Source organism: Oncorhynchus kisutch, unplaced genomic scaffold (assembly GCF_002021735.2).
Source record: "Oncorhynchus kisutch isolate 150728-3 unplaced genomic scaffold, Okis_V2 Okis07a-Okis12b_hom, whole genome shotgun sequence".
NCBI classification, from domain to species: Eukaryota; Metazoa; Chordata; class Actinopteri; order Salmoniformes; family Salmonidae; genus Oncorhynchus; species Oncorhynchus kisutch.
The window spans coordinates 1,231,696-1,255,425 of NW_022261984.1; the positions used below are offsets into that span (position 1 = coordinate 1,231,696).

Here is a 23,730-nt window from a genome sequence, read left to right on the forward strand (position 1 = left end):
CTGTTGATCAAAGACGAGGAGGAGGAGGAAGGAGAGGAGGGACGCAGGCCAGGCTGATAAAACGTTAGAGTAGCCTGTTGATCAAAGACGAGGAGGAGGAGGAAGGAGAGGAGGGACGCAGGCCAGGCTGATAAAACGTTAGAGTAGCCTGTTGATCAAAGACGAGGAGGAGGAGGAAGGAGAGGAGGGACGCAGGCCAGGCTGATAAAACGTTAGAGTAGCCTGTTGATCAAAGACGAGGAGGAGGAGGAAGGAGAGGAGGGACGCAGGCCATGCTGATAAAACGTTAGAGTAGCCTGTTGATCAAAGACGAGGAGGAAGGAGAGGAGGGACGCAGGCCAGGCTGATAAAACGTTAGAGTAGCCTGTTGATCAAAGACGAGGAGGAGGAGGAAGGAGAGGAGGGACTCAGGCCAGGCTGATAAAACGTTAGAGTAGCCTGTTGATCAAAGACGAGGAGGAGGAAGGAGAGGAGGAACGCAGGCCAGGCTGATAAAATGTTAGAGTAGCCTGTTGATCAAAGACGAGGAGGAAGGAGAGGAGGGACGCAGGCCAGGCTGATAAAACGTTAGAGTAGCCTGTTGATCAAAGACGAGGAGGAGGAGGAAGGAGAGGAGGGACGCAGGCCAGGCTGATAAAACGTTAGAGTAGCCTGTTGATCAAAGACGAGGAGGAGGAGGAAGGAGAGGAGGGACTCAGGCCAGGCTGATAAAACGTTAGAGTAGCCTGTTGATCAAAGACGAGGAGGAGGAAGGAGAGGAGGGACGCAGGCCAGGCTGATAAAATGTTAGTAGCCTGTTGATCAAAGACGAGGAGGAAGGAGAGGAGGGAAGCAGGCCAGGCTGATAAAACGTTAAGAGTAGCCTGTTGATCAAAGACGAGGAGGAAGGAGAGGAGGGACGCAGGCCAGGCTGATAAAACGTTAGAGTAGCCTGTTGATCAAAGACGAGGAGGAGGAGGAAGGAGAGGAGGGACTCAGGCCAGGCTGATAAAACGTTAGAGTAGCCTGTTGATCAAAGACGAGGAGGAGGAAGGAGAGGAGGGACGCAGGCCAGGCTGATAAAATGTTAGAGTAGCCTGTTGATCAAAGACGAGGAGGAAGGAGAGGAGGGACGCAGGCCAGGCTGATAAAACGTTAGAGTAGCCTGTTGATCAAAGACGAGGAGGAAGGAGAGGAGGGACGCAGGCCAGGCTGATAAAACGTTAGAGTAGCCTGTTGATCAAAGACGAGGAGGAGGAGGAAGGAGAGGAGGGACTCAGGCCAGGCTGATAAAACGTTAGAGTATCCTGTTGATCAAAGACGAGGAGGAGGAGGAAGGAGAGGAGGGACGCAGGCCAGGCTGATAAAATGTTAGAGTAGCCTGTTGATCAAAGACGAGGAGGAGGAAGGAGAGGAGGGACGCAGGCCAGGCTGATAAAACGTTAGAGTAGCCTGTTGATCAAAGACGAGGAGGAGGAAGGAGAGGAGGGACGCAGGCCAGGCTGATAAAACGTTAGAGTAGCCTGTTGATCAAAGACGAGGAGGAAGGAGAGGAGGGACGCAGGCCAGGCTGATAAAACGTTAGAGTAGCCTGTTGATCAAAGACGAGGAGGAGGAGGAAGGAGAGGAGGGACGCAGGCCAGGCTGATAAAACGTTAGAGTAGCCTGTTGATCAAAGACGAGGAGGAAGGAGAGGAGGGACGCAGGCCAGGCTGATAAAACGTTAGAGTAGCCTGTTGATCAAAGACGAGGAGGAGGAGGAAGGAGAGGAGGGACTCAGGCCAGGCTGATAAAACGTTAGAGTAGCCTGTTGATCAAAGACGAGGAGGAGGAAGGAGAGGAGGGACGCAGGCCAGGCTGATAAAATGTTAGAGTAGCCTGTTGATCAAAGACGAGGAGGAAGGAGAGGAGGGAAGCAGGCCAGGCTGATAAAACGTTAGAGTAGCCTGTTGATCAAAGACGAGGAGGAAGGAGAGGAGGGACGCAGGCCAGGCTGATAAAACGTTAGAGTAGCCTGTTGATCAAAGACGAGGAGGAGGAGGAAGGAGAGGAGGGACGCAGGCCAGGCTGATAAAACGTTAGAGTAGCCTGTTGATCAAAGACGAGGAGGAAGGAGAGGAGGGACGCAGGCCAGGCTGATAAAACGTTAGAGTAGCCTGTTGATCAAAGACGAGGAGGAGGAGGAAGGAGAGGAGGGACTCAGGCCAGGCTGATAAAACGTTAGAGTAGCCTGTTGATCAAAGACGAGGAGGAGGAAGGAGAGGAGGGACGCAGGCCAGGCTGATAAAATGTTAGAGTAGCCTGTTGATCAAAGACGAGGAGGAAGGAGAGGAGGGAAGCAGGCCAGGCTGATAAAACGTTAGAGTAGCCTGTTGATCAAAGACGAGGAGGAAGGAGAGGAGGGACGCAGGCCAGGCTGATAAAACGTTAGAGTAGCCTGTTGATCAAAGACGAGGAGGAGGAGGAAGGAGAGGAGGGACGCAGGCCAGGCTGATAAAACGTTAGAGTAGCCTGTTGATCAAAGACGAGGAGGAGGAGGAAGGAGAGGAGGGACTCAGGCCAGGCTGATAAAACGTTAGAGTAGCCTGTTGATCAAAGACGAGGAGGAGGAAGGAGAGGAGGGACGCAGGCCAGGCTGATAAAATGTTAGAGTAGCCTGTTGATCAAAGACGAGGAGGAAGGAGAGGAGGGAAGCAGGCCAGGCTGATAAAACGTTAGAGTAGCCTGTTGATCAAAGACGAGGAGGAAGGAGAGGAGGGACGCAGGCCATGCTGATAAAACGTTAGAGTAGCCTGTTGATCAAAGACGAGGAGGAAGGAGAGGAGGGACGCAGGCCAGGCTGATAAAACGTTAGAGTAGCCTGTTGATCAAAGACGAGGAGGAGGAGGAAGGAGAGGAGGGACTCAGGCCAGGCTGATAAAAACGTTAGAGTAGCCTGTTGATCAAAGACGAGGAGGAGGAAGGAGAGGAGGGACGCAGGCCAGGCTGATAAAATGTTAGAGTAGCCTGTTGATCAAAGACGAGGAGGAGGAGGAAGGAGAGGAGGGACGCAGGCCATGCTGATAAAACGTTAGAGTAGCCTGTTGATCAAAGACGAGGAGGAAGGAGAGGAGGGACGCAGGCCAGGCTGATAAAACGTTAGAGTAGCCTGTTGATCAAAGACGAGGAGGAAGGAGAGGAGGGACGGAGGCCAGGCTGATAAAACGTTAGAGTAGCCTGTTGATCAAAGACGAGGAGGAAGGAGAGGAGGGACGCAGGCCAGGCTGATAAAACGTTAGAGTAGCCTGTTGATCAAAGACGAGGAGGAAGGAGAGGAGGGACGCAGGCCAGGCTGATAAAACGTTAGAGTAGCCTGTTGATCAAAGACGAGGAGGAGGAGGAAGGAGAGGAGGGACGCAGGCCAGGCTGATAAAACGTTAGAGTAGCCTGTTGATCAAAGATGAGGAGGAGGAGGAAGGAGAGGAGGGACGCAGGCCAGGCTGATAAAACGTTAGAGTAGCCTGTTGATCAAAGACGAGGAGGAGGAGGAAGGAGAGGAGGGACGCAAGCCAGGCTGATAAAACGTTAGAGTAGCCTGTTGATCAAAGACGAGGAGGAGGAGGAAGGAGAGGAGGGACGCAGGCCATGCTGATAAAACGTTAGAGTAGCCTGTTGATCAAAGACGAGGAGGAAGGAGAGGAGGGACGCAGGCCAGGCTGATAAAACGTTAGAGTAGCCTGTTGATCAAAGACGAGGAGGAGGAGGAAGGAGAGGAGGGACTCAGGCCAGGCTGATAAAACGTTAGAGTAGCCTGTTGATCAAAGACGAGGAGGAGGAAGGAGAGGAGGGACGCAGGCCAGGCTGATAAAATGTTAGAGTAGCCTGTTGATCAAAGACGAGGAGGAGGAGGAAGGAGAGGAGGGACGCAGGCCATGCTGATAAAACGTTAGAGTAGCCTGTTGATCAAAGACGAGGAGGAAGGAGAGGAGGGACGCAGGCCAGGCTGATAAAACGTTAGAGTAGCCTGTTGATCAAAGACGAGGAGGAGGAGGAAGGAGAGGAGGGACTCAGGCCAGGCTGATAAAACGTTAGAGTAGCTAGTTGATCATAGACGAGAAGGAGGAAGGAGAGGAGGGGACGCAGGCCAGGCTGATAAAATGTTAGAGTAGCCTGTGATCAAAGACGAGGAGGAAGGAGAGGAGGGACGCAGGCCAGGCTGATAAAACGTTAGAGTAGCCTGTTGATCAAAGACGAGGAGGAGGAGGAAGGAGAGGAGGGACGCAGGCCAGGCTGATAAAACGTTAGAGTAGCCTGGTTGATCAAAGACGAGGAGGAAGGAGAGAGGGACGCAGGCCAGGCTGATAAAACGTTAGAGTAGCCTGTTGATCAAAGACGAGGAGGAGGAGGAAGGAGAGGAGGGACTCAGGCCAGGCTGATAAAACGTTAGAGTAGCCTGTTGATCAAAGACAGGAGGAGGAAGGAGAGGAGGGACGCAGGCCAGGCTGATAAAATGTTAGAGTAGCCTGTTGATCAAAGACGAGGAGGAAGGAGGAGGGAAGCAGGCCAGGCTGATAAAACGTTAGAGTAGCCTGTTGATCAAAGACGAGGAGGAAGGAGAGGAGGGACGCAGGCCAGGCTGATAAAACGTTAGAGTAGCCTGTTGATCAAAGACGAGGAGGAGGAGGAAGGAGAGGAGGGACGCAGGCCAGGCTGATAAAACGTTAGAGTAGCCTGTTGATCAAAGACGAGGAGGAGGAGGAAGGAGAGGAGGGACGCAGGCCAGGCTGATAAAACGTTAGAGTAGCCTGTTGATCAAAGACGAGGAGGAGGAGGAAGGAGAGGAGGGACTCAGGCCAGGCTGATAAAACGTTAGAGTAGCCTGTTGATCAAAGACGAGGAGGAGGAAGGAGAGGAGGGACGCAGGCCAGGCTGATAAAATGTTAGAGTAGCCTGTTGATCAAAGACGAGGAGGAAGGAGAGGAGGGAAGCAGGCCAGGCTGATAAAACGTTAGAGTAGCCTGTTGATCAAAGACGAGGAGGAAGGAGAGGAGGGACGCAGGCCAGGCTGATAAAACGTTAGAGTAGCCTGTTGATCAAAGACGAGGAGGAGGAGGAAGGAGAGGAGGGACGCAGGCCAGGCTGATAAAACGTTAGAGTAGCCTGTTGATCAAAGACGAGGAGGAGGAGGAAGGAGAGGAGGGACTCAGGCCAGGCTGATAAAACGTTAGAGTAGCCTGTTGATCAAAGACGAGGAGGAGGAAGGAGAGGAGGGACGCAGGCCAGGCTGATAAAATGTTAGAGTAGCCTGTTGATCAAAGACGAGGAGGAAGGAGAGGAGGGAAGCAGGCCAGGCTGATAAAACGTTAGAGTAGCCTGTTGATCAAAGACGAGGAGGAAGGAGAGGAGGGACGCAGGCCAGGCTGATAAAACGTTAGAGTAGCCTGTTGATCAAAGACGAGGAGGAGGAGGAAGGAGAGGAGGGACTCAGGCCAGGCTGATAAAACGTTAGAGTAGCCTGTTGATCAAAGACGAGGAGGAGGAAGGAGAGGAGGGACGCAGGCCAGGCTGATAAAATGTTAGAGTAGCCTGTTGATCAAAGACGAGGAGGAAGGAGAGGAGGGACGCAGGCCAGGCTGATAAAACGTTAGAGTAGCCTGTTGATCAAAGACGAGGAGGAAGGAGAGAGGGACGCAGGCCAGGCTGATAAAACGTTAGAGTAGCCTGTTGATCAAGACGAGGAGGAGGAGGAAGGAGAGGAGGGACTCAGGCCAGGCTGATAAAACGTTAGAGTAGCCTGTTGATCAAGACGAGGAGGAGGAGGAAGGAGAGGAGGGACGCAGGCCAGGCTGATAAAATGTTAGAGTAGCCTGTTGATCAAAGACGGAGGAGGAGGAAGGAGAGGAGGGACGCAGGCCAGGCTGAAAAACGTTAGAGTAGCCTGTTGATCAAAGACGAGGAGGAGAAGGAGAGGAGGGACGCAGGCCAGGCTGATAAAACGTTAGAGTAGCCTGTTGATCAAAGACGAGGAGGAAGGAGAGGAGGGACGCAGGCCAGGCTGATAAAACGTTAGAGTAGCCTGTTGATCAAAGACGAGGAGGAGGAGGAAGGAGAGGAGGGACGCAGGCCAGGCTGATAAAACGTTAGAGTAGCCTGTTGATCAAAGACGAGGAGGAGGAGGAAGGAGAGGAGGGACGCAGGCCAGGCTGATAAAACGTTAGAGTAGCCTGTTGATCAAAGACGAGGAGGAGGAGGAAGGAGAGGAGGGACGCAGGCCAGGCTGATAAAACGTTAGAGTAGCCTGTTGATCAAAGACGAGGAGGAGGAAGAGGAGAAAGAGAGAGGAAGATCCTAAAAAAAATACATAACTACCAACTGTGTGGACAAAACATTATGAACACCTGCTCTTTCCATGACCAGGTGAAAGCTATGATCCCTTATCGATTAAATCCACTTCAATCAGTGTAGATGATGGGGAGGAGAAAGGTTCAAGAAGTATCTTTAACACTTTTAATCGTTTCCCGTGTGTATCAAGAATTGCCCGCCGCCCAAAAGCCATCCAGCCAACTTGACACTCCTGTGAGTCACATGGGCCAGCATCCTTGTGGAATCCTTTGGACACCTTGCAGAGTCCACATGGGCCAGCATCCTTGAGGAATCCTTTGGACACCTTGCAGAGTCCACATGGGCCAGCATCCTTGAGGAATCCTTTGGACACCTTGCAGAGTCCACATGGGCCAGCATCCTTGAGGAATCCTTTGGACACCTTGCAGAGTCCACCTGGGCCAGCATCCTTGAGGAATCCTTTGGAAACCTTGCAGAGTCCACATGGGCCAGCATCCTTGAGGAATCCTTTGGACACCTTGCAGAGTCCACATGGGCCAGCATCCTTGAGGAATCCTTTGGACACCTTGCAGAGTCCACATGGGCCAGCATCCTTGAGGAATCCTTTGGAAACCTTGCAGAGTCCACATGGGCCAGCATCCTTGAGGAATCCTTTGGACACCTTGCAGAGTCAACATGGGCCAGCATCCTTGAGGAATCCTTTGGACACCTTGCAGAGTCCACATGGGCCAGCATCCTTGAGGAATCCTTTGGACACCTTGCAGAGTCCACATGGGCCAGCATCCTTGAGGAATCCTTTGGACACCTTGCAGAGTCCAGGCCTCGAGGAATCGAGGATGTTCTGATGGCAACGCAATTTGGAACGTGTTCTTAGTGTTTTGTACACGCGACATATGTAGATAGAACACACATGGATATTCTGATGTTATACCTCCACGGGTATCTTGTGGTTTTTGTTCCTGGTGGGTAAAAGTAGTAAATAATTCTGCCGCTGCCCGAATCAAATCAGAAAAGCAAAAGAACCTTACCGCTCAAAGAGGGGGCCTCCACATTGAAGTCGGGGCGATATCATTGAAGTCGGGGCGATATCATTGAAGTCGGGGCGATATCATTGAAGTCGGGGCGATATCATTGAAGTCGGGGCGATATCATTGAAGTCGGGGCGATATCATTGAAGTCGGGGCGATATCATTGAAGTCGGGGCGATATCATTACTGCTTTTCATCAAAGGAACACTTAAGTGAGCACTTTCACACTTTTATAAGGTTATCCATGAGATCGTGTGGTTGCAACAGGTGCAAGGAAAGGAGAAATAAAATATCAGCGGTTACTGGAGGGCACAGACACTATCCCCTCTACAGGAGGAGTCAGAAAACCTTTAGGGCTAAGCAATAACAGTCCCATTTTATATACAACGGTTAAAGTCCACGTCTACTTCATATTTGACTGGGGGTACGTCCCAAACGGCACTCTATTCTTTATACAGTGCACTACTTTTGACCATGGCCTATAGCCATTTAGGATGCATACTAGGGTTGGCTCCCCAGAGCCTGCCTGTAGCGGTAACGGTGAGTGGATAGAATGGGATGTTGACTTTTTTTCCCTGAACATTTTATCATAGCAGGAGAGACCGTAGTGTGGTCAAAGGTCTAATCGCGGATGTGAAAATGGACTTCATAATTGGAGAGAGAGCACAGTACTCTAATGGCTTTAAAGAGTGAATACATTTGAGGTGAGGGAGAGGAAGCGAGAGAGAGAGTGAGAGAGACAGAGAGGAAAAAATGAAGAGACAACAGACTGACAGACAGAGAAATACAAACAGAGTCAACGAAGAGAAGAGGAACAGACCGTCACACTGTTCACACCACACAGACCCACGTCATGTGACATTCCACTCACTTCCACATGTCCCGTCAGGCATCAGCATATAGCCATTGAGGCAGTAGCACTTGTAGCTGCCGTATGTGTTCATGCACCTGTGTTTGCACGGCCGGGGCTTCAGACCACACTCGTTCAGGTCTGGAGGGAGAGAAAGAGAGGATTCAGAAGGAGGTAGCGTGGGGGACGGAGAGGAAGGAGAAAGAGAGGGAGGAGAAAGGGAGGGAGAAGAATGGGAGGAATCAGAAGGAGGTAGTGTGGGGGACGGAGAGGAAGTAGAAAGGGAGGGAGGAGAAAGAGAGAGAGGAGAAAGGGAGGGAGGAGAAAGGGAGGGAGGAGAAAGGGAGGAATCAGAAGGAGGTAGCGTGGGGGACGGAGAGGAAGGAGAAAGAGAGGAAAAGTGGGAGATAGGCTTCTTCAGCCCACACTTATTTTGTGTCTGGAGGTAGGGAGAGAGAGAGAGAGAGAGAGAGAGAGAGAGAGAGAGAGAGAGAGAGAGAGAGAGAGAGAGAGAGAGAGATGGAGGAGAGAGAGAGAGGGAGATGGGGGATGAGAGAGGGATGAGAAGGTGAGAGAGAAGGGGGGATAGAGATAGCAGGAGAGAGGGATGAGAGACGAGAGAGAGAGAGAGCGAGAGATCAAAGGGCATAGGGTCAATCTGGGTCAAGCCCAGCACATCATTTGTATGGAGTATATGGGAGGGAGTGGGGTGTGGAGGGTGGGGCCCAGTCTCAGGTAAGTGCCTAAAGGAAGTGAAGTGTTTCCATGTTCAGACAAGCCCGGCCGCTACCTTCCTCCTCTCCTCCTCTTTTCACAGGAAGACACAGTTAACAGCTGTTCCAACTGACCAAGCTGCTTATTACATGCTGCAAATGGTAAAAACAAATCGCTTCCTCGTGCGTAACCTTTTAAAGTTCATACCGATGGTGACATTACTGTTGTGTATCGCCTTGACAACTCCATCGCTGATTTCAGGGTGTTTCTTTTGTGACCGTAAATGTCTGGAGCTCCACCCCCCACCCCTACCCCCCCTACCAGTCTATGCAGATATTATTAGAAAACTATCCCTTGTTAAGGTTACACGCTGTGTGAGCTCAGAAAGAAGAGAATGTACCCGAGGCTCAACACCTGTCAAATACTGCTGAGAAAAACTCAAGTCATTATCTTTACATTGGTCGGAAACACATAGACACTAACTCAAGTCATTATCTTTACATTGGTCTGAAACACAGACAATAACTCAAGTCATTATCTTTACATTGGTCTGAAACACAGACACTAACTCAAGTCATTATCTTTACATTGGTCTGAAACACACAGACACAAACTCAAGTCATTATCTTTACATTGGTCTGAAACACACAGACACTAACTCAAGTCATTATCTTTACATTGGTCTGAAACACACAGACACTAACTCAAGTCATTATATTTACATTGGTCTGAAACACACAGACACCAACTCAAGTCATTATCTTTACATTGGTCTGAAACACACAGACACTAACTCAAGTCATTATATTTACATTGGTCTGAAACACAGACACTAACTCAAGTCATTATCTTTACATTGGTCTGAAACACAGACACTAACTCAAGTCATTATCTTTACATTGGTCTGAAACGCACAGACACTAACTCAAGTCATTATATTTACATTGGTCTGAAACACAGACACTAACTCAAGTCATTATCTTTACATTGGTCGGAAACGCACAGACACTAACTCAAGTCATTATATTTACATTGGTCTGAAACACAGACACTAACTCAAGTCATTATCTTTACATTGGTCTGAAACGCACAGACACTAACTCAAGTCATTATATTTACATTGGTCTGAAACACAGACACTAACTCAAGTCATATCTTTACATTGGTCTGAAACACAGACACCAACAGTGGGGTTAAGTAAGTGTTCCATAAGAGTACTGATTTCCACGGTTGAAAAATTCAAGGGGTTAAATTTTTTGTTAATGTACTGCACCTGGAGTGGACACCTTTTGAAGTGTGCTTGGAAGTAGGGTCCCTTGGGAGAACAGGGACCACCAGGAGTGCTAAAAAGGATACTTCAGGATTTTGGCAATGAGGCCCTTTATCTACTTTCCCAGAGTCCGGTGAACTACTAGCATGCTAGCAGATACCCAGAGACTTCCAGTCAGTCATTGGGCTGGGGAAGTTAGCATGGGCTCGCGAAGCTACCTCTAACTTCCTTCATGCTGGACACAGAGACATACAAATAGTATCCACGTGTTCATGTTCATCTGGGGAAATAGATACAATGCATCATTCCCCAAATCCAGAAGTGTCCCTTTAAGTGTGTGTGTGCGTAAGGAGGGGAGTGACACACATACTGTATACGCACACACACTCACACACACACCCCCACACCGTCCCAACAACATTAGAACAACATCTATCTGAGTTACACCCACCCCTTCCATGTCTAATTGAGGCATGCCATGTCAATAGATCTCCATCACAGCTGTACATGATGGCCGGTCGTTTTAAAAGCCTGGCCCACTTCAGAGTAAAACCATGCACGGCGCCATCTTTAGCTCTGGGGCAACGCGCGGAATGGGAATGCATTCTTTGGGTGCTTTGGGCGCTGGCATGCCCGTCTGTATCGGACAGATGCTACAGATTTAAATAGATGAATGGGACGAGGACTGGAGTGTACCTCGGTCATGTACCTTGGTCGTATACCACGGTATTAATGTGAATTGGCTAGCCCGCTAAGGCCATGTCAGCACCGTGATTGGTGGTAGGGGAGAAACGGTCTGTTTAAATCCTCCGCTGTGCCATTGGGCTTAAGTCAATTTCCAATGCAGTAAATGTTAAGGGATGACTGACAGTCTGACAGAACGGATTAGAATAGAACACTGTGGCGTACTAGAATACAGTAAATGTTAAGGGATGACTGACAGTCTGACAGAACGGGTTGGGGACGGATTAGAATAGAACACTGTGGCGTACTAGAATACAGTAAATGTTAAGGGATGACTGACAGTCTGACAGAACGGATTAGAATAGAACACTGTGGCGTACTAGAATACAGTAAATGTTAAGGGATGACTGACAGTCTGACAGAACGGATTAGAATAGAACACTGTGGCGTACTAGAATACAGTAAATGTTAAGGGATGACTGACAGTCTGACAGAACGGGTTGGGGACGGATTAGAATAGAACACTGTGGCGTACTAGAATACAGTAAATGTTAAGGGATGACTGACAGTCTGACAGAACGGATTAGAATAGAACACTGTGGCGTACTAGAATACAGTAAATGTTAAGGGATGACTGACAGTCTGACAGAACGGATTAGAATAGAACACTGTGGCGTACTAGAATACAGTAAATGTTAAGGGATGACTGACAGTCTGACAGAACGGATTAGAATAGAACACTGTGGCGTACTAGAATACAGTAAATGTTAAGGGATGACTGACAGTCTGACAGAACGGGTTGGGGACGGATTAGAATAGAACACTGTGGCGTACTAGAATACAGTAAATGTTAAGGGATGACTGACAGTCTGACAGAACGGATTAGAATAGAACACTGTGGCGTACTAGAATACAGTAAATGTTAAGGGATGACTGACAGTCTGACAGAACGGATTAGAATAGAACACTGTGGCGTACTAGAATACAGTAAATGTTAAGGGATGACTGACAGTCTGACAGAACGGGTTGGGGACGGATTAGAATAGAACACTGTGGCGTACTAGAATACAGTAAATGTTAAGGGATGACTGACAGTCTGACAGAACGGGTTGGGGACGGATTAGAATAGAACACTGTGGCGTACTAGAATACAGTAAATGTTAAGGGATGACTGACAGTCTGACAGAACGGATTAGAATAGAACACTGTGGCGTACTAGAATACAGTAAATGTTAAGGGATGACTGACAGTCTGACAGAACGGATTAGAATAGAACACTGTGGCGTACTAGAATACAGTAAATGTTAAGGGATGACTGACAGTCTGACAGAACGGGTTGGGGACGGATTAGAATAGAACACTGTGGCGTACTAGAATACAGTAAATGTTAAGGGATGACTGACAGTCTGACAGAACGGGTTGGGGACGGATTAGAATAGAACACTGTGGCGTACTAGAATACAGTAAATGTTAAGGGATGACTGACAGTCTGACAGAACGGATTAGAATAGAACACTGTGGCGTACTAGAATACAGTAAATGTTAAGGGATGACTGACAGTCTGACAGAACGGGTTGGGGACGGATTAGAATAGAACACTGTGGCGTACTAGAATACAGTAAATGTTAAGGGATGACTGACAGTCTGACAGAACGGATTAGAATAGAACACTGTGGCGTACTAGAATACATTAAATGTTAAGGGATGACTGACAGTCTGACAGAACGGGTTGGGGACAGATTAGAATAGAACACTGTGGCGTACTAGAATACAGTAAATGTTAAGGGATGACTGACAGTCTGACAGAACGGGTTGGGGACGGATTAGAATAGAACACTGTGGCGTACTAGAATACAGTAAATGTTAAGGGATGACTACAGTCTGACAGAACGGGTTGGGGACGGATTAGAATAGAACACTGTGGCGTACTAGTTTTGACTTCCAATTGTCCAATAGCACTAATTCACACAAAACAACTAAGATAAGCTTCTCTATAGGTTTCTAAGAGTAGCTTCTCTATTGGTTTCTAAGAGTAGCTTCTATATTGGTTTCTAAGAGTAGCTTCTATATTGGTTTCTAAGAGAAGCTTCTCTATTGGTTTCTAAGAAAAGCTTCTCTATTGGTTTCTAAGAAAAGCTTCTCTATTGGTTTCTAAGAGTAGCTTCTATATTGGTTTCTAAGAAAAGCTTCTCTATTGGTTTCTAAGAAAAGCTTCTCTATTGGTTTCTAAGAGTAGCTTCTATATTGGTTTCTAAGAGAAGCTTCTCTATTGGTTTCTAAGAAGCTTCTCTATTGGTTTCTAAGAAAAGCTTCTCTATTGGTTTCTAAGAGAAGCTTCTCTATTGGTTTCTAAGAAGCTTCTCTATTGGTTTCTAAGAGTAGCTTCTCTATTGGTTTCTAAGAGAAGCTTCTCTATTGGTTTCTAAGAGTAGCTTCTCTATTGGTTTCTAAGAGAAGCTTCTCTATTGGTTTCTAAGAGAAGATTCTCTATTGGTGTCAGTGGTTTATATAAAACATTAAGATTTTAGTAAATAAAACACATTCATAAGTAGTTTTTATTGTACTAAATGCTGAATAATTACTTTACCCCACAAGCAAATGAATCTGTTACAGTTTATATACAACATAGTGAATTATGAACAAATCTCTGTAAAATCTGTGTATGTGTGTTTCATCTCCTACACTTGATACCCTTGAGTACTAAACGAGAAGAGATGGCGCATCTGGAGCTGTCACGACAAAGTCATCATATTAAATATCGACTCCCACCAAGACATTCAACTAGAAATCGTTGACAGAATGAGAACCTAAAGTGGCCATTTCAGCTCTGAGATTAATAATCCAGGCACAATTACTTGGTCATTTGTATTATAAACAGAAAGACTATGCCTCTCCTTGTGGAGTAACTTTGGAGAGACAATCATTAGCACCTGTCGTTGTTCTTTATCATCAAACAGTGAATTCATACGTAGAATGGAGTGATACGAAAACAATGTCATTGAGATTTCCATTGGGCGATAACCACACTGGATATATTGGGTGTTTAACATGTGTTGTAAAAATCCTAATCCTTTTTATCATTAACTTCCAAGCGTAACTCAAACTTGTTTCAAGGTCAAAGAACAATTCCCAACACTTCAACACAGTCTTGTTAGCATCATTAGCACTGTCACTACTGACATACAGGGATTGTCGCTGACTATCATTAGCATCTCCTCAGCAACATGGCCAAACACACAAACATGACAAAATGCCCTCTCGACTAGCGACAACACCTCCAAGACATCTCACCCTGTCTGCTATTTTGGTCGACATCCCTGTTTTTTTATTGTCACCTTTCATTTGGCCACTACCCTCCCTGACAGTTCAGTATTCACGCACACACGCACACATATATACACACACCACAGAACCCTGGAGCTGGTATTTGTCAGCCATTTCTCCCACTGTCACTCCTGCTTTGTCTGCCGGAGCTCTGCCTTCATCATTAATAAGAGCTGCTGTGGAGAGAGACATGGGTAAAAGGCAAAGAAACATAAAAAACATTGTCCATTGAGAGAGAGAGAGAGAGGAGAGAGAGAGAGAGAGAGAGAGAGAGAGAGAGAGAGAGAGAGAGAGAGACAGAGAGACAGAGAGACAGAGAGAGAGAGAGAGGAGAGAGAGAGAGAGAGAGAGAGACAGAGAGACAGAGAGAGAGAGAGAGAGAGAGAGAGAGAGAGAGAGAGAGAGAGAGAGAGAGAGAGAGACAGAGAGAGAGAGAGAGAGACAGAGACAGAGAGACAGAGAGAGAGAGAGAGAGAGACAGAGAGACAGAGAGAGAGAGAGAGAGACAGAGAGACAGAGAGAGAGGAGAGAGAGAGAGAGAGAGAGAGAGAGAGAGAGAGACAGAGAGAGAGAGAGAGAGACAGAGACAGAGAGACAGAGAGAGAGAGAGAGAGAGACAGAGAGAGACAGAGAGAGAGAGAGAGAGAGAGAGAGAGAGACAGAGAGAGAGAGAGAGAGACAGAGAGACAGAGAGAGAGAGAGAGAGAGAGAGAGACAGAGAGAGAGAGAGAGAGAGAGAGAGAGAGAGAGAGAGAGACAGAGAGAGAGAGAGAGGTATTCACTTGCCCAGGCAGTGACAACTGAAAACAGCTTGAAAATGTAAATGAAGAGGATGATGGGAAAGGAATGGGTCACGTTCTCAAACAGCACAAGCGCCGAGCAGCAACTAGCGCAGCCAAATGACATACACAGCCTGGCTGAGTCTGCTCCCTGTTGGAAGATAGACAAGATAGAGGGAGACGGGAGGAGATAACGAACGAGAGACAGAGAGCAGATGAGAGAGGAGATAGCAGATAGGACTGACAGATAGGAGAGATAGAACCACCACTTGACAAGGTCTTGGGAGTCTATTGTATGTGTCTCTGGAGTTGAACCCTTCACTGAGATATTACTATTTACTGTCAATGAATTGTCGTGATGCAGCAAGAGAGGGAGAAAAAGAGAGAGACATTTTATTTAACCAGGCAAGTCAGTTAAGAACTAATTCTTATTTAAAATGACAGCCTAGGAACAGTGGGTTAACTGCCTTGTTCAGGGGCAGAACTACAGATTTTAACCTTGAAAGCTCGGGGATTCGATCCAGCAACCTTTCGGTTACTGGCCTAACACTCTAACCACTAGGCTAGCTGCCACCCCAGACATAGAGAGAGAGAGAGCAAGAGAGAGACATAGAGAGAGAGAGATACAGATAAATAGAGAGAGGAGAAGGAGAGAGTAGACCAAGTGATTTATTGGGTGGACTGCTTCAAGGTATGCGTCGGCGGTGCATTTCTGACACGCCACTATCACTTGCTAACAGATTACCCAGGGTGCTCTTTGGTCAAGAACATGCAGGTCTTGAAATAAAACAACACGATAACGCCGGACAGACAGAGTGGTCTATTGTTCTAAGGTGGCTGAGAAACCATGAGAACCCATGTATGTGATGGTTCCCCTTCCGAGCTGTCGGAATTTCAGGAAAATTAAGAGAAGGTGGGGGGAGGAGAAGAACGAAAAACAAAAACAGAGGAAGAAATTGGGAATAGCACAGCAGCTTTCAGTGCTGATTGATGAAGGAAAAGGCCACTGCTTCAGAGGGCTAAAGGAGAACAGAGAGAGAGAGGGATGAAGAGAGAGAGAGATTCAAATAAAGACAGGAAACCGAGATGCTGGAATAGGAGTCCAGAATAGAAACAGGGTTTAAGTGCAAAGAGGCACAGAGTGGTGTGGCATATTGGCATCATGGCATCATGGCATGCTTGGCGTTCGCTCTGCCATACCTGCTGCCAGGCCAGGCTCTGGTATCGGCTCTCCTAGAAGGAGGAGGGAAGGAGAGGAAGAAAAGAGGAGGAGACATTCATTCTCACTCAGCCCAAGCCATAGAGGACTGAGCCATGCATGTGGGGCATACAGTGGGTGCTGGGTGTGGCAGGGAGCGGGGGGGCACCCTTCACCACCTCACATTCCACAGTTTATCTCACCCTCCATCAACACCCCTGCTGGAGGCTGGTGGTCCACAGGAAGAAAGATAGGGGGGTGACTGTCCCATGTTAGGGGGGTTACATAGTCCAGTTCCTCTTCTTATATAGGGGAGGGAAGGGGGAGACAAAACAGCACACCACAAGGAGAGAGAGTGAGAGCTCGCCGCCGATGGGAAAAACACCCACGCACACACACTCTGGGATTAGTACACCTCTGACCACGACTGCATTCCTGGAGAGCAAGAACGACATTATGCAGCAAAGAGGATTACACATTTGCAGACTAGATTCACACCAAAAAAGAGAGAGAAGGAGAGAGAGCCTGTTTCTCCTTCTTCTCCTCCTCCCTCCAGCATTCCTTTGCGTCAGCAATGACATGAGACAACGTCTCGGAGTCAGAGAGAGTAATCAGTCAGTCTGACCCTCCAACTGTATATCTGGACTTCAGAGTGTGTGTGTGTGTGTATGTGTGTGTGTGTGTGTGTGTGCTATTGAGAGAGTAGTGACTACCTGATTGAATCAGGCTGAACCACCTGGTCTAACTACTTCCTTGCCAACTTCGTCCAGTCCAGAGCCTCTTGTCTGCCTGCCTGTCTGTCTGCCTGCCTGTCTTCCTGCCTGCCTGCCTGTCTTCCTGTCTTCCGGCCTGCCTGCCTGCCTGCCTGCCTACTGACCATTAGGTGACCTTGATAAGGGTGGAGGAGAATGGTAATTGAACAATGCAAAGACCTGGGTGACACAAGGCTAATCATATGATGACATGTAAAGTATCCTTTGTAATCCTGTGGCAGCTGCAGTGTTTGACTTTCAACTTTACAAATATCACCCCAACTAAACAGAGAGAAAGAGACATAGAGAGGCAGACGGAGACAGAGAATGGCGCTCAGTTGGTAGAGCATGCTGCTTGCAACGCCAGCGTTGTGGGTTCGATTCCCACGGGGCACCAGTACGAATCAAAAGTATGAAAATGTACGCGCTCGCTACTGCAAGTCGCTCTAGATGAGAGCGTCTACTAAAATAAAAAAATAGATATCTAGATAGTGTCTACTAAAACAGATAGATATCTAGATAGAGTGTCTACTAAAACAGATAGATATCTAGATGGAGTGTCTACTAAAACAGATAGATATCTAGATAGTGTCTACTAAAACAGATAGATATCTAGATAGTGTCTACTAAAACAGATAGATATCTAGATAGTGTCTACTAAAACAGATAGATATCTAGATAGTGTCTACTAAAACAGATAGATATCTAGATAGAGTGTCTACTAAAACAGATAGATATCTAGATAGAGTGTCTACTAAAACAGATAGATATCTAGATAGAGTGTCTACTAAAACAGATAGATATCTAGATAGAGTGTCTACTAAAACAGATAGATATCTAGATGGAGTGTCTACTAAAACAGATAGATATCTAGATAGTGTCTACTAAAACAGATAGATATCTAGATAGAGTGTCTACTAAAACAGATAGATATCTAGATGGAGTGTCTACTAAAACAGATAGATATCTAGATAGTGTGTCTACTAAAACAGATAGATATCTAGATAGAGTGTCTACTAAAACAGATAGATATCTAGATGGAGTGTCTACTAAAACAGATAGATATCTAGATAGAGTGTCTACTAAAACAGATAGATATCTAGATAGAGTGTCTACTAAAACAGATAGATATCTAGATGGAGTGTCTACTAAAACAGATAGATATCTAGATAGAGTGTCTACTAAAACAGATAGATATCTAGATAGTGTCTACTAAAACAGATAGATATCTAGATAGTGTCTACTAAAACAGATAGATATCTAGATAGTGTCTACTAAAACAGATAGATATCTAGATAGTGTCTACTAAAACAGATAGCTATCTAGATAGTGTCTACTAAAACAGATAGATATCTAGATGGAGTGTCTACTAAAACAGATAGATATCTAGATAGTGTCTACTAAAACAGATAGATATCTAGATAGTGTCTACTAAAACAGATAGATATCTAGATAGTGTCTACTAAAACAGATAGATATCTAGATAGAGTCTACTAAAACAGATAGATATCTAGATAGTGTCTACTAAAACAGATAGATATCTAGATGAGAGTGTCTACTAAAATAAAAAATAGATATCTAGATGGTCACTAAAATAGATAGATATCTAGATGGAGTGTCACTAAAATAGATAGATATCTAGATGGAGTGTCAGCGCGTGCTAACTATCTATCAACTAACTATCAACTAACTACAGAGGTTTAAGGCTACTTCCAAACCTTATATTAGCTAACGCTCTCAGAATAGATAGCGCTTAGGATGACATGAAGGCCGAGCGGTACTCAACTTGAGGTACGTGAAGCATAATATTTGGAGAGATGCCACCGCCGCTGGTTCGCTGACACGTATACGAGAGAGAAATGTAGGGGGAAGGGGGAGAAAAGAGAGGGAAAGAGATAAATAAAGAGAGAAATGTAGAGAGAGAGAGAGACAGAGAGCAAAATAAATGGAGAGAGGAGGTCTCATAATTGTACAACTCGATTACAGATATTTTTCTTTCTGATGTCTGAAACGGTTACATGGCGCTCGCTCCCTCACAGGACCTTTTAATGGCATCTAAACAGTGGGAGACAAGGGTTTAATTGAAACCTCCCGTAGAAAATAATCATCTTATTAAAGGGATTTTGATCTGCGGGAGTGTGTCTGGCACGTCGTCTCAGTGCTAACTGGATTATCTTGGTAATGGGTTTGATTTGGTGTGGTACAGCATCAGTACCCATCTGGCCCCGACACCATGGCCCCACCATGACCAGATGTCATTCTGTTAAAGGGGCAATCTGCGATTGGTAAATCCATTGTTTGAACTACAGAAAGTAAATACATAAAAGCATTAACATTTGAAAACAAGCTGGACACGGTTTTGATCAGTAATTGTGATAGAGCGAAACATTTTGAACATTTGGTGTTATTGCAGGGGATGTTTGATCAATGACACGGAATTAATAGCAATGTACAATGTATAATTGTAATACCTCTAATCCCAACACTAAGTTGCTGGAATAATTGCTCACTAATATGAATAGATTATGGGTATACATTGGTCTAGCCATTACAGTGGTACAGGAAGAAAGAGCGACATAATGACATGTTCCTAACCAAGCTGGATTCTAGACAGAGAGACTTTAAAGTAAGAGGGAGAGTGAATTCTCCTCAACGATCACCTCTATGGTCCCTCTTGTCGCTGTCACAAACATCTGCTGTGTTGTGGTGCTTTAACACTGTTGTTAATCACAGTGCCTTGAGGATCATTCCTCTGTGCTCTCCACTCAGTTATTGTGGAAGCAGAATGCCTAGCCCCAAGCATGCACCTTACTGCACTGCACTGTGTGTGTGTGTGTGTGTGTGTGTGTGTGTGTGTGTGTGTGTGTGTGTGTGTGTGTGTGTGTGTGTGTGTGTGTGTGTGTGTGTGTGTGTGTGTGTGTGTGTGTGTGTGTGTGTGTGTGTGTGTGTGTGTGTGTGTGTGTGTGTGTGTGTGTGTGTGTGTGTGTGTGTGCATGTATCCTTTGTGTTATACTTGTAACTACTGCTTGTAAACATGTTTCTGTGTTTCTGCCACATCACTATTTAAACCATTACAGTTCTAAGTGGGTGTCTAACCGAACATGAATTAAACATAAGATAGATAGATAGATCAATCAAGTATCGGCATAAAGGAAAATGAACATTCACAGCGAGTCTTCGACTGACATTAGAAAGGCAAATCAGCAGTTAAACAGCAAATCACTACTTTGAATGGAGAAAATAAATCCAATCTTTAGGTTTTGAATAATTAATGATGTTTCTAAGGCGACGTGGAATGATTCCTGCTGAAGGTTAAATATATTAGACATATTAGACATACATTATCTCTAAATGATCGATCACTTGAAAAATCCCCAGATTGCCCCTTTAATGAGCTCTTCAGTCAGTCACACCAGATGTCAAAGCCAAGTGCTTGTCTACAGCACTGCTCTGCCAACTGAGTTCCATGCACACTTCAGCATTTTAATATTTTTAAATGGTAGTTTGTCAGACAAGTCTAATTATTATTAGTAAATTGATAAAAGAGCAACGTCCGCCCTAGTCGAAGTAAGGAAGTCAGAGGTGTTCATTAGAGCAACGTCCGCCCTAGTGGAAGTAAGGAAGTCAGAGGTGTTCATTAGAGCAACGTCCGCCCTAGTCGAAGTAAGGAAGTCAGAGGTGTTCATTAGAGCAACGTCCGCCCTAGTCGAAGTAAGGAAGTCAGAGGTGTTCATTAGAGCATGCAACGGAAAATGTTTTAAAACATTTTGCAGCTGAAAACTAAAATGTAATGTTTTTTATTGGACCTGTTTAAGTAGTCCCTCCCAGTTTGAGTCTGTTCTCTTCCTTTGGTTACTAACGAACATGACCCATGTTTGATTCTTTTTCTAGCGACTACATCAAAGTTCAGCCAACCTGCCATGGGCCACCTTAGCCTGAGACATGTACGATGACTCATTTCTACATTCCGGAAAGGATTTTAACCCCCTCTCCCCCCTTCTCTCTCGCACCCTCTCTCTCGCCCTCTCTCTCTCTCTCTCTCTCTCCCTTCTTGTTTTTAATTACATGCTATCCCATTCCTGTCTTAAGGCGTGAATTCCACAAGTAGTTTCAAGCCACTTGGATTTACCTGAAACTAACCCTGACTGAGGGGGTCATTCAATTCAATATAGAGGCACAGACACAGACACACGCACACACACACACACGCGCAAGCACTCTCACTCACTCACTCACTCACTCACTCACTCACTCACTCACTCACTCACTCACTCACTCACTCACTCACTCACTCACTGTGTGGTAACTCTCAACGGACTACTCGTTGCATTGCGTTTTCAGCCTGCTCTCTGAGTTATCTCAGGACAGTAATTGAGATGTTATCTGCAGAGGGAGGTTGTACTCCAGGCATCATTCACTGTGTGTGTGTGTGTGTGTGTCTCCGTGTGTGTGTGTCTCTCTGTGTGTGTGTGTGTGTGTGTGTGTGTGTGTGTGTGTGTGTGTGTGTGTGTGTGTGTGTGTGTGTGTGTGTGTGTGTGTGTGTGTCTCCGTGTGTGTGTCTCTGTGTGTGTGTGTGTGTGTGTGTGTGTGTGTGTGTGTGTGTGTGTGTGTGTGTGTGTGTGTGTGTGTGTGTGTGTGTGTGTGTGTGTGTGTGTGTGTGTGTGTGTGTGTGTGTGCGGGCCCTGGCGCACAGCAGGCATTTCCATTTGTGCTGATTCAGGCTGTTTCTACCACCCTCTCCTGTGTGATTATAGTATCTAACCACTATGGAGAGAGCTGCCTGTATCCTGCATCAGCTATGAATCAATGAATAAAACGGCAACATTAATACGCCTGTTCCTGTTGCTATGTCTGTGTGCATTGTAGACAATAAACAATGATTATCATGCCCTCGCTCAGGGCCGGGTGAAGTTAGACTTCCATTAGTTTCCTTTGGAAAATGTTCATGTCAGCAGGTCTGGATGGAGGTGGATGAAAGGGGCCATGAAGCACTGAGTAAAGGCATGCTGGCTCAGATTAGAACGACCACTAACTCACTATGGCTCTCTCTCTCACTGACTATCTCTATCTCTCACCAACTCCATCTCTCACTCATTAACTCGTTCTCTCATCTCTCACTAAGTACCCATCTCTCTCTCTCTCTCTCTCTCTCTCTCTCTCTCACCAACTCTCTCTCTCTCCCTCCTTATCTCTCACTAACTACCTAAACTCTATCTCTCTCTCTCGCTCTCTCACTAACTGACTAACTCTCTCTCCCTCTTTCTCTACAGGAGTATGAAAGGTACAGTGTATTTTCACACAGAAGACACCAAGTGGTCTATCCAATCTAGTGTAGGGTGTAATCACAACGTCATTAAGCATCACAATGTCACAATGTCACGATCACAACGTCAACCCAGTTACTGGTCGGTGGTGAGGAGGACGGTCTTACCTTGATTGCAGGTTTTTCCAGTGAAGCCGGGGTGACACTTGCATTTGCTGGGTCCTACACAGTCTCCATGCTTACACCCGTGCTGGCACAGAGCTGTTTGGGGAGGATTCCCATAGATAGGAGAGAGGCAAGTGAGAAGAGCAGTACCCCGGAACACACTCACAGCCTGTTTTCATAAAGCGTCTCAGAATAGGAGTGCTGATCTAGGATCAGGTGCCCGGTGTCTATGCAATCTTATTCAATATGATCTAAAAGTCTAAACTGATCCTAAATCAGCACTCTCAGACACTCTGTGAATACAAGCCCTGGTCTCAGATCAGATGTGAGAAAGCATTTAATCCTGTCTGACTTGTTCAGTAACTTGGTGTGTACTACTGTTGATCTACTTTAGTTTATTCAGTTTTTTGTTGGTTAGTGGCTTGTAAGTAAGCAACGTAAGGTTTCAACCTGTTGTATTCGGTGCACGTGACTAATAACATTTTCTTTGATTTGTTGATTTACTAAGTACGACAATGCAAGCACAGCGGCGCGTGTGTCATACTGGTGTGGGATTAGGGGCGATGGGAATTGTGGTTCAACAATGTAGAGAGAACATTTTCATGTGAAACCATGCTTTCATATAAGTTATAAACTGTATTACTGTACAGCGCTGGCTTATTGGTAGAGAGAACCCTGTTTCCTTGTTGATTTGTATCCATTTCAAAGCGTACAAGCCCTAAGCGATTAAAACACTTGAACTTTGTGCGAGCGCTGAAGTGCTGATTTTCCTGGCTTTGAAAGCGGCTGCACTGATATTTACGGTGGGAAACGGCCAACACAGTTAAACTAAACGAATAGCCTCATACCTCACTATTAGCACGGTGTTAAAGCACACAAAACCAACGCTTGCCTTGAACATTATGTTCAGTATCAGGCAGTAGAAACAACATAAAACATCATATTTCCTGGCTGCTGGTTGTCCATTGTGTGAAGTGTTGTTTAGGGCAACTGAAGGCATTGGGACTTGAGGCAATAGTAATGCTTTACAGTATCTCTGTGTGTTCTGGTGTTGGAGACGCCCGAGTCCCAAATGCTACCCTATTCCCGTCATAGTGCATTACTTTTGACCAGAGCTCAATTGACCCTGTTCCAAGGTAGTGCACTACATAGGGAATAGGGTGCCATTTGGGACGCAGGCACAGAGCTGGAGGCTTGCTCTGATTTCTGTTCTGTCTAACTGTGCTGCTCACTGTGTTCACCTGCAGCATACTAACCATGGCTGATATACAGGGGCCTCAGCCAACTGGTACTAATTTCCATTAAGAGCTTCATTAAGTCCGTCATAATAGGGACCAATCAGGCTCGTTAATTATCCATACGGTTGGAGTTGGAGACGGGGGTGGGGGGTTATATGTGTTTGT

General features: G+C 46.2%; 1 protein-coding gene across 8 annotated transcripts in view; it reads right to left on the reverse strand.

The window, feature by feature from the left end:
- Window positions 1-23,730, reverse strand: part of LOC109886558 (nephronectin-like) — a 69,436-nt gene that overhangs the window by 28,232 nt on the left and 17,474 nt on the right. For 3 of the 8 annotated variants that reach the window (XM_031815034.1, XM_031815036.1, XM_031815037.1), the window contains 3 exons: window positions 22,331-22,423; window positions 16,351-16,449; window positions 8,200-8,319 (listed from right to left, as the gene is read on the reverse strand). In XM_031815034.1, the coding sequence (XP_031670894.1) occupies window positions 8,200-8,319; window positions 16,351-16,449; window positions 22,331-22,423 (312 nt within the window). The remainder of the gene's footprint in view (window positions 1-8,199; window positions 8,320-16,350; window positions 16,450-22,330; window positions 22,424-23,730) is intronic. The other 5 variants (XM_031815039.1, XM_031815038.1, XM_031815040.1 and 2 more) reach the window with 2 other exon arrangements.